General features: G+C 46.2%; 1 protein-coding gene across 13 annotated transcripts in view; it reads right to left on the bottom strand.

Annotated features, from left to right (window-relative positions):
- CLEC16A (C-type lectin domain containing 16A) overlaps positions 1-10,918 on the bottom strand; it is a 222,268-nt gene that overhangs the window by 121,675 nt on the left and 89,675 nt on the right. For 12 of the 13 annotated variants that reach the window (XM_023760226.1, XM_023760229.1, XM_023760231.1 and 9 more), the window contains 4 exons: positions 8,180-8,302; positions 5,679-5,788; positions 4,900-4,944; positions 729-779 (listed from right to left, as the gene is read on the bottom strand). In XM_023760226.1, coding sequence (XP_023615994.1) covers positions 729-779; positions 4,900-4,944; positions 5,679-5,788; positions 8,180-8,302 — 329 coding nt within the window. The remainder of the gene's footprint in view (positions 1-728; positions 780-4,899; positions 4,945-5,678; positions 5,789-8,179; positions 8,303-10,918) is intronic. The other variant, XM_023760228.1, reaches the window with a different exon arrangement.

Genomic DNA, 10,918 nt, shown 5'->3' with positions numbered 1-10,918 from the left:
TGGACACTTTAAACACTTAGGCTTATTATAAACTTCCCGAATCACTTCACTCTTTGACGAGTAATTTCCATGAAAAAGATCATTTATCATCTATTTATTGAGTGTCAACTAAGGGGCAGATGCTGGGGATGCAGAGACCAAGGAGCAACACAGAGAAAGCTGCAATCTGCTAAACCTATCTTTTCCCACAATTCTGCCTGCTAGATGCAAAAAAAGGAAAGCTTTAGTCTGGCACTGCAACTCAAGGAACATTTCAGAACATTCCGGTGGCATGGCAAAGAAGGAGGTGGCATAATATAGAGAGAAGGACTGGGAGGCGAGCTGCTCTGCCTCTCTGGCTGGCACATGTGGGCACCTCACTCAAGCTGACTCTCCTTTCCTTATCAGTAAAAGGAGGCTAATGATAGGAGCTACTCCACTGGGTTGGCATGGGGATGAGAGGGTTAACATGGATCACAGGCTTTCCACACCTGACATAGATTAAGTCCTTAATCAAATATTATTCATATCAAAGTGAATCTTTCTGACTTGTCTTAGGACACAGCCCAGCTCAGGGGGAGTGAATGTCATCTGAAATTTCCGAAGTGGTGGGGACCACCATTTCCAGTTTACCTCCCTACCAATCTCTGCAATCTGAGCAGAAAGCCCCAAGTCAGTGCTCTCTCCTCTCTCTCGGTTTGGCTGGGCAAGCTTTGCGAGAACACAGATGCTTCTGGCCCCTCACTTACTGTCATGCTTCTGTACTCATCTTCAAACATGTCCAAAAAAATTTCTTCTCCCTAAAAGGGAGGGAAGAGAAAATTATGCATATTTCCCCCCATAAACAACAAAGCATTATGAACTTTAGTTCACGGCTTCTGGGACCATCTGTTTCTCATTAGAGAGTTCTCGTAAATCACCAGGAAGTAAAATGCACACGTGAACATGAACACATGCTCCAACGAAAGCCCAGATATCAAATTGCACCTCTCAACAGTTCTCTCCCTTGCTTCAGCATATGTAGCTAGATTTATTCTGTCAAGGCAGTTAGTTAAAAATACAAACCAATAAAACACCATAGATCATTAAAATATTAAAATGGTTAACGTTTCAAGTGTTTATCATCCTCTATTTGTCGAGCATGGTTGAGGAATGGGGAACCCTGGTTAACTTGCCATGTTAAAACTATGAGGCTCTGCCCTAGCTGGTTTGGCTCAGCGGATAGAGCGTCGGCCTGCGGACTCAAGGGTCCCAGGTTCGATTCCGGTCAAGGGCATGTACCTGGGTTGCGGGCACATCCCCAGTAGGGGGCGTGCAAGAGGCAGCTGAATCGATGTTTCTCTCTCATCGATGTTTCTAACTCGCTATCCCTCTCCCTCTCCCTTCCTCTCTGTAAAAAAAAAAATCAATAAAATATATTAAAAAAAAAAAATAAAAAAATAAAACTATGAGGCTCCACATCTCTGAAAGGAAGAGTATAATTAAACATGGTTAACACTAAAATTATAGGCCTGCTCCATTTGTTTTTGAGCCATGCCTTTGAGGTTCTGTAGCCTTGAGGACTGTCTAGGACAGTGGTCGGCAAACTGCGGCTCGCAAGCCACATGAGGCTCTTTGGCCCCTTGAGTGTTGCTCTTCCACAAAATACCGACTTCTGCGCATGGGCCACAAAGTTTCAATCGCACTGTACGTGCAGGCCCGCACGTGGTATTTTGTGGAAGAGCCACACTCAAGGGGCCAAAGAGCCGCATGTGGCTTGTGCACCGCAGTTTGCCTACCACTGGTCTAGGAGGTCCCTCTCAGAACAGGCTGGTGTATGAACTTGGCTCCAACACATAACCCAGGGGCCAAGTCCCAGCTTCACTTCACCGAGACTCTCTTTGTTTCCCTGAGAGACTGGGATGGCAGCCCCTGTCTGTGTGGGTCTTTGTGAAGATGAAATGAGTAAGCACACAGAAAAAGCTGAGCACAGAGCCTGCCCCTCAGTCAGGGCTAAGTGTTAGCGCCACAGTCATTATGATCACTACTGGACAGGACCACAGCTAGGGAGGGGCTGGGAGATTCAGCTGAATGTATCATGACTATTAGAACTGTCTTGTCTCTCTCATAAGTCCTGAATCAATCAATTTCTCTCTCTCTCTCTCTCTCTCTCTCTCTCTCTCTCTCTCTCTCTCTCTCTGACAGGCACACACACCCCACACACCGTCAATATGGGAAAGGCAATAGGTCCTTTATATATTTTTCCAGTTATCAGATCTACAGATAACTTTGAATATTCTTGTGTGGTGTAAATACCAGGTAATAACCACAGAAATAAAAGCCCCTGAAAACCCAAAAGCTTCTGAGATATACTTAGGATGAAAGAGAAAACTGGGGTGGGAGAAGGGAGCTACAATTCAAATACAGCAAGTTCTCAATGTTGTCGATAGGTTCTAGGAAACTGACTTTCAGTGAGATGACATAAAATGAAATCGATTTTACTAAAGGTCAATTGATATAAACAAGAGTTAAGTTCTTATAGCATAACTCTGGTCACTGAAACATCACAAATTTCTAAATAAAAACCCAAAACACTTCTAATATTAAACATTTAAGAAACATTAATAAAAACCAGGCAGATCATTCTTTTCTAACCCACTTATTCTAGGTCAGGGTCACAGGTGGCTGGAGCCTGCCCTAGCAGTTCAGGTACAGAACGCCCTTCCCAGGCCACTCACACAGCCACATGCAGTCAGACTGGAACAGTGCAGACACCAATTCTCCCCACATGCACATCTCTGAGATGTGGGAGAAAGTGGAGACCCTAGAGAAAACCTCTGCAGACACGTGGAGAACATGCAAACTCCACAGGTGGCCCAGGCTGGGAATCCATTTCTTCCCCTCAACATTATAAAAAAGTGACATTGATGCCCTAACCAGTTTGGCTCAGTGGATAGAGCGTCAGCCTTCGGACTCAAGGGTCCCAGGTTCAATTCCGGTCAAGGGCATGTACCTTGGTTGCGGGCACATCCCCAGTAGAGGGTGTGCAGGAGGCAGCTGATCGATGTTTCTCTCTCATCGATGTTTCTAACTATCCCTCTCCCTTCCTCTCTGTAAAAAATCAATAAAATATATTTTTTTAAAAAGTGACATTGAACAAAATGTTACGAGAGAACCTGCTGTATAAGCTCTCCTTTTGTTACAGGATTATAAGCTCTCCTTTTGTTACAGGATTCCAGAGCAGCAGGAATAGGGAAACTGAGACAGGAAAGTTAAAACAAGGCCAAATGGTGTTGACAATTTGCAGCCAGCTTCTAAGTAATAAGCCATTATCTTTCCCAGCCAAGGACACTTGAGAGCAAATGGTTAAAAACCTCCCTAACAAGAGGTGGAGGAAGGAGGGGGAAAGGGGAAAGGAAAAAAAGGGCCTCAGAGTTTTATTCCCTAAGCAGAAAAGCTAGCAGTCTTGAAGCTTGGCGAGATAAAGTTGCCAGGTGCTTCTCAAGAATTCTGGGAAGGTCACAACAAAGTAAAAAGGGACCTTGAGAATTAATCTGTACCAAAATATTCAGCTAAGAAATTTTGAAGCCTATAGACAAGAGGGTGTGTAATGCCTTGGACCCCCACCCAACTCGCTCTTCAGATTAGCTGAGAGCCCATCTGCACATGTTAGGCCGGAAGATAGACCTGCTTGCCATGCTTTAATAAATTTGCTTGCTTTAATAAATTGGCTTTATCACAACACAGTCAAGGTCTCTTGTATAAATTCATTTATATCAGACGACAAGGACTGAGGTTGGAAACAGCCCTCCCCTCAGGGGGCTGTCTGGTAACACCTCTTTGTTGTCAGTGAGAGTGTCGGCCGGTGGACTGAGGGGTCCCAGGTTCAATTCTGGTCAAGGGCACATGCCTAGGTTGTGGGCTCCATCCCCAGTGGGGGGCATGCAGGAGGCAGCCAATCGATGATTTTCTCTGTTTCTCTCTCCCTCTCCCTTCCTCTTTGAAATCAAAAGAAACACATCTTTTTAAAAGTTGATATGTAAATTTTAAAAAAAGAGTATCCTGCAAAGAAAAAGACTTCTTGCATATATGTATATAATCCACAGAAGTTTAGAGAGAATACAAAAAATGAAGCAAGAGGAACATGAAACAGCAGTACTGACACCATCTCCTAAGAGGATCTCTTCATCGGTTAAATTACTGGGGGAACCATCACTAACCGGATCTGGAGAGATCTGATATGGAGGCCAAAAATCAGAAATCTACCAGACAGTTTGACATATGGATTAATCCACTTTTGCTGACAAATGATAAGCTTTTCCAAGTAATATACTATGCCTTAAGATAAGAGTTAATAAAAACCATCACAATGAGATATTTAAAAAGTAATCACCTAAAACCTAAACACAAGTCTACAAATTTTTCAGATACTGTAAAGTCATGATGGTCCTTGACAAAAATCTCACTAAACTTAATGACAAATGTTTGGAAGCCTGTATGAGGTTTCTTAGCATAAATGTATATAAATAATATATATGTATATAATTCATAAGTTCATATGTAATTCACAAGTAATTTTATATGTATAAGCAATTATAATTCATGAACATATAAATTCATATATATAATTTAGTCATGTGTGCATGTATAGATATAATTCATAATTTACATATGAATCCATCCATAAACAAATTCATATTGAGTTGATAAACAAATTGTCACATACTAGGGTGAGTCTTCGAAAGTTGTACTGATAAGAGGGCATGGGCAGAAAAGTTGAGAGACCACTGCTCTGGAGATTATGAAATTGAGCATTTTGACTCAGAACCACAGGTAGCAAAACAACTGAAGACATGCAACCTTTGTGTGTACAGGGCAGACTCCACAATCCTGTTTATACGCCGCAACCACCCTGCTGAGCCCCGTGCGCTGCCAGTTTACCTTATAAAAGTGCCGCAGTAGGTGAACGCTTTCTTCTCTCGCACCCTGTAAAGAGGGAAGATGCGGAGGCAGGTGTCATGGAGGCAAGCGAATTGGGTAAATTACTGACTCTAAAATCTGAGTGGATACAGACAGATATGGGGCAAATATCCTTAATCTATAAGTGGTTTTTAATGAGAAAAGGAGAAAGAGAAAGAGAGCTCAAAATTAGAAATGAGCAGAGGATAGGTGATTCATTGTGACATGTAAAGCTGTTAATATACAGCTAAGTGGGGGGAAATGGGTTATAAAATATGGTCATGACTCTTTTTATTTTTTAAAATCTGTGTGAATGTAGGTGTTATCTAGAAAGACACACACACACCAAAATGTCAACTATAGTTACTTTTAACAACTGTACTTTCTAAATTTCTAAAATAAACATGGAAAATAAAGGGAAAACCATTTAAGCTATTTAAAACAATAGAGATATTAGCTCAATAAACCATAAACAAATGTATGTATATGTTCATATATGTATAAAACCTTTGTAATATGAAAAGAAGAATTTCTAAATCCTGGAGCCCAATAAGAGCCAAATAATTATAACAGAAACTACTAAAATTCACATCAAGCCAATCCCAGAGGAAGGGAAGTTCTGTGGGAACAGGGCTGCAGTAGGGCATCAGTGCTACTGGGCCCAGCTGCTTGCTGGTGCTGTGGCCACCACGGACCAGAGCTCCCTCTCACTTTCCAGGTGGCAGTGGCTCACGGGCATTGCGGGTAGGGAGGTCCCTTACCTCCAGACAGGCCAGATGCACGTCCTTTATGATGCAGCCCGTGCTGGTCACAACTTGCTGCTTTAGGAGCAGGCAGCTCAGCTCCAGTGTCGTCAACCGGATCTTCCCATCTGCAGAGCACACAGGGGTCAGCGTCGCACACCCAGGGCTACATGCCCTTAATCACAACCTCTTGCCTTCCAGCTTTGAGGTTAACAGGTTAGCTGATCAGCTGACTGCTCACGGCCTCTGGCATCCAGTGGGGACGACCCTTGCCAACCCTTTTCCCAATCAATTATAATTAAATGTTCCCAGTAAAACTGCTTAGACCTAATATTCCCCTTTAGTCTCTTCATCGGGAGAGGGGATGCAGGAAAAAGAAGGCACTAATTAATCAGTACTGAAGGTCTAGGAAGTGGCCTCTGTGCTTACTTTGCTTGTCCAGCATTCCTTCCTTTTCTTCAGGAATGAGCACCCCCACTATTGCACATGTGATTTGGGTGGAGCTGGTCCCCCTTCTGCCATCTTAGGGGTGAGCACATCACCCAGGCTGGTCAGGGTGCTCTATCCTGGGTCAGAGTAACTGGGTAGGGAATGGGAAAGGGGGCCAGTCAGAGCTAGTAAGGCTCAATTCCATAACTTGCTGGAACCATTTGGGCACAGAGAGGACAGGAACAGTGGTGTGGCCCTGAGTGGCACAAGCATTTTAATCCACAGTGGCCACTTCCCCATTCTTACCAGTGTTTGCAATTTTTGGTAAAGTGTTCTGCAAATTGAGTCCCAAGCCCCCCTTTCCACCAGATTACCCAGTGACTCTCCTAGAGCATGTCTAAGGCCCCAGCAGCGAAAGGGGTGGCTGAAGCTGCTGGCAGTTATCTTGCCAACACAGAAGCTGCAGAGGCCAAAGGCTGTCTTCAAAACAGTGCTTGAGCCCCTGGATCCAGCTGTGCCTAAAGCCAGTGCCCAACACACTTGAAGTTACATAAGCCAACAGTTTTGTTTGTTTCTGTTTGTATTGTTTCAGCCAGTCTGAGTTGGGTTTGTATCAACAGGGACCAGGAGGGCCACTAGGAAAAATCAATGCAAATACACCACGGCATACCTCCCTGCCCATCCTTTGATGCCTCATGTCAGATGGGAAACAGATGAGAAGAGGGCATTGTCTGCACAAAAATGAACAGCCTATATGCAAGCAGAAACAGGCCTTCCTAAGCATGATACAAGCCCAGGGCTGTGTGGGAAAAGGCTGGTAGTCTCAGCTTAGTCATTCTCCCTGCCGCAGCCCCACCGGCCCAGAACTAGCCCCACTTCTGTGCTGCTTCCCTGCCCACATGGCACCCCCCATCTGTCTTCCTCAGATTTCAGTAGCTTCTCCGGAGCCCGGTGTCACTCCTGCCTGCCCCTCCACTGAGCCGCACAGTTGGCCAGGTCAGAAACACCCCTTCTGCTGCCTCCAGGGAAATGGAATGGGATTTTCCACCAAGACCCTTCTCCCTTTGCAAGCTCCTGCCACAATGAGCTGACTTCTTCCCACTGGGCTCGTCTCATGAGGGAAACAGAGGGAGTTTACTGATCCCCTGTTGACACTCTTGGGGCCACGGACTTGGCTCTCCAGACCTGCACTCCCTCCCAGGGCACTCCTCTGTGCTTCTGCCACTAGTTGGAGCCACTCCCCTTTATTCCTGAAGTTTTTGTCTGCGATCACAACCCCCTCCCCGGCCGGTTTCCTGAACCTGACCTGGGCCCACTCCCTGGATTGCTCCTCATGGCTTAGCTTAGCAGTTCTCTCATTTGGGCCACATCACAGTCAAACCCCTTCCCATGCACTCACTCCAACCTGCCAGCCTCTCTGCCTTGCAATCAGGGTTTCCCAGCCTTGGCACTGTTGGCATCTTGGGTCAGACAATCTTTTGTGTGGGGCTGTCCTGTGCATTGTAGCATGTTTAGCAGCATCCCTGGCCTCTCCCACTCCATGCCAGTTGCACCACCTTCTCAAGCTGTGACAACCCAAATTGTCTCCGGGCTCTGCCAAATGTCCCTTGGGAGGCAAGGTGGTCCTGTTGAGAATCATTGTGCTAGATCATTCTGCCTGCTATTTGTAGCCCTTCTGTGACAGGTCAGTGTTGACTAAAATCCAGAACCAGGCTGACAAGACCAGACACTGGGCACATCTTGTATTATCAAAAGCATCCGACCCAAATCTTTTTCCCACTCATTCACACTCTCAGCCTTAGTTCAAGCTCAAACACGGCCTTGGACTACCCCAAGATGAGGGCTGCAGACGTTGGCAAAACTGGCCAAAGAAGGGTGCGAAAGGAGACAGAAAACAGGGTCTGGCGCAAACACCATGGTGGGAGGGAAAGAGAGGAGACCCAGAGATGGAGGGTACGGGTGGCCCAGTCATGGATGTGCATGCCAGAAGGAGTGGTCGAGATCTGCCTGGATCACCAGAAGGGCCAGGTGGGGAAGCCTGATCCCTCTAACTCCGCCACCCCTGTGAAGAGCCAACATGCTCCAGGCACCTGGCTGGGCAGCGCTGTTCATGATCCTGATGAGTCTTTCAGCCAGTAGGTGGTTGTAGACGGTCTTCTCAGCAGCACTGGGCTCTGGGAGCTGGATTCGCTCTAGTTTTTCAGGTTCCATGCCTGGAATGGAGAAAGGAACAAGTTGTAAGTGGAGCCACATGATCGCAAGCCCTCTTCATCCTAAAAGGCCTTTAGAGCAGGGCTTCCCCACCCTTGGCCATCCATGGTGCATCCTCATGATTTCTGCCATGGCTGTGTGCTGTCCATACTATAACTTACATTCGAATTTTCTGTAAATGGAACTTAGGTAAATATTAAAACACTAGAGGCCCGGCGCACGAAATTCATGCATGGATACGGTCCTTAGGCCTGGCCTGCGATCAGGGCCATCTTCCCCCCCTGCCGGCAGTTGGCCCTACCCCTCACCACCACCCACCCCGGTTCCCTGTTCCCCATCAGGAGATCGGAGTCTTCCAGGCTAGGGGAAGGGACTGAGAGGTTGGTCGGCAGGCCCCTATCGTGGCCTGCGGGCAGCTCCTGTGTTGAGCATCTGCCCCCTGGTGGTCAGTGCGTGTCATAGCGACCGGTCATTCTGCTGTTCGGTCAATTTGCATATTGCCCTTTTATTATATAGGACTAGAGGCCCAGTGCATGAAATTCATGCACGGGTAGGTTCTCTAGGCCTGGCCTGTGATCAGGGCCGATCAAGGCCTTCCGGCTGCCGGCCGGGGCCTTCCTTTGTTCCACACCGCCCCCTGGTGGCCAGTGCACGTCATAGCGAGTGATCGGTCTCCCGGTCGAACTTCCACGGGGACAATTTGCACATTAGACTTTTATATAGAGAGATATGTTTCCTACCCAGTCCCTCAGTGGTTGAGCGTTGACCTATGAGCCAGGAATTCAGTTCAATTCCTGGTCAGGGCACATGCCCAGGTTGCTGCCAGATCCCCAGTATGGGGCATGCAGGTGGCAGCCGATCAATGATTCTCTCTCATCATTGATGTTTCTCTCTCTCTCCCCCTCTCCCTTCCTCTCTGAAATTAATAAAATGATATGTATATGTAAAAGCAAATTTACCTTCAAAAAAATAAAACATACATTTTCTATCACTATATGTCAATAGGAAATCAGATTGCTGCAATATTGACAGTAACTATAACAACAAAAAAATAAAATGTTTTTACATTTTAACCAAAGACCGCTGACTGGTTACTTGTGGCCTGAGGCCTACTCTGTCTGAGCGGGTGCTTAAAAGGTATTGAAGACACTAGCCCCAACTGGTAACACACTTCTGGATGAAATCAGAGGGAATGGAAATGGAATGGAAAAAGGAGTAACTTTCACACAGTGTGCTTCACTGCCATTTTGTGCCAGGTCTGGGTGCCACTCCTGTAGGAGACACAAGCCACAGTGGGGGACACAGACCTAGAGAAACAGAGACCAGATAGAAAGGAAAGGACAGTCATACCCAACAATCACACCTCAAGCTCTTAACACCGAATTCAAAAGAGCTGGGCCCACCACTCAACACGTGTACCCACAGGCTGTAGCAGCAGGCGCCATACTGGGCCAGGGGGTGGCATTGCAGAAAGAGACTAGGCTAGACCTTATGACAGAAAGGTACACATACCATGAAATCCATGGAGTGGCTCTGTCTTTAAGAGGCAAAGGAATGATGTTTTCTCCAGTGCAAACTAACAGCTTTGAAAAGACAAAAGACAAGACCGGAGAGGTGGAGGAGGGAAGAGCACGCAGTCTAATTGTGAATAGAGTGACATTTTCCCTAAAGCAGACCAGAAAGCTGGGGCAACAGGAAGACCTGTTAGGGCTACTTCAACAGGCCAAATGTGGGACGAGAGGCGTTCCAAGTCCTTATCCTCTCATCTAAGAAAGCTCTGGAAAACACACTTGCAGAAACAAACATTTCTCCTGATCCAAGCCTGGAGAGCTGAACAGATTGTTTGTGCTCCAAGCACGTCTCTTCCTGTTACTCTACAAAAGGGGGGAAGGTGGCACTTCTGGGAACTCTTGAAATACAGTCCCTTGAGTACTAGATGACGCTTCATTTAGAACCTTGACAAAACAGTAGAGGATAGCATTGAAGAGCTGATTGTCTGGATTCGAAGTAACTCCCCCCGCACACATTGACGTAAGAAACCATAACAATATATCTTGTTTTATTGAGTTCCTTCCAGCTCTGAACCAGAGGCTAAGTCATGCCAAGGAGATGACACGGGTGAGGGACGGCTGGAGGGCTTGAGTTGGGTAGTTCTCTCTCTCACGCCCCATCACCATGGCTTCTGTCAAAAAATTTGATTGCAATGAAAATTTAATTTGTGGATTCTATATCCCATTTTGATGTGAAATGTCTAACTCCGAAGCATTCTGGTTTATTAAATGGCACGAATGTCAACTAAATCTTTTTGGCATTTGTTTTTTTCCAGAGATGTCAACACCGTCTTAACATCTCTCTATCTTTTCATTTCTGGCCCTTTTGGGAACTGTCAGTCAGTGGTTCTGGGAAAAAATGGCTCTTCGGCCTGCCCAGAGCATCACCCAACTTTATGACCGAACCATCTATCATCCCACTTCAACGAAGCCCTGCTGCTGGCTCCCTCGGATTGTGTGTGCCGGCAAACGCAGGGAGAGACGACTCAGACCAAGGTTGAATTTCTATGGTGAGCTCATTTGTCTCTTTCCTATTATTGCCCCTGATTCTAGAACTTGTCAAAATGA

This window comes from Myotis lucifugus, unplaced genomic scaffold (assembly GCF_000147115.1).
Source record: "Myotis lucifugus unplaced genomic scaffold, Myoluc2.0 scaffold_176, whole genome shotgun sequence".
Classification (NCBI taxonomy): domain Eukaryota; kingdom Metazoa; phylum Chordata; class Mammalia; order Chiroptera; family Vespertilionidae; genus Myotis; species Myotis lucifugus.
The sequence above is the reverse complement of the archived record's forward strand: the minus strand, read 5'-3'. Positions and strand labels throughout refer to the sequence as shown.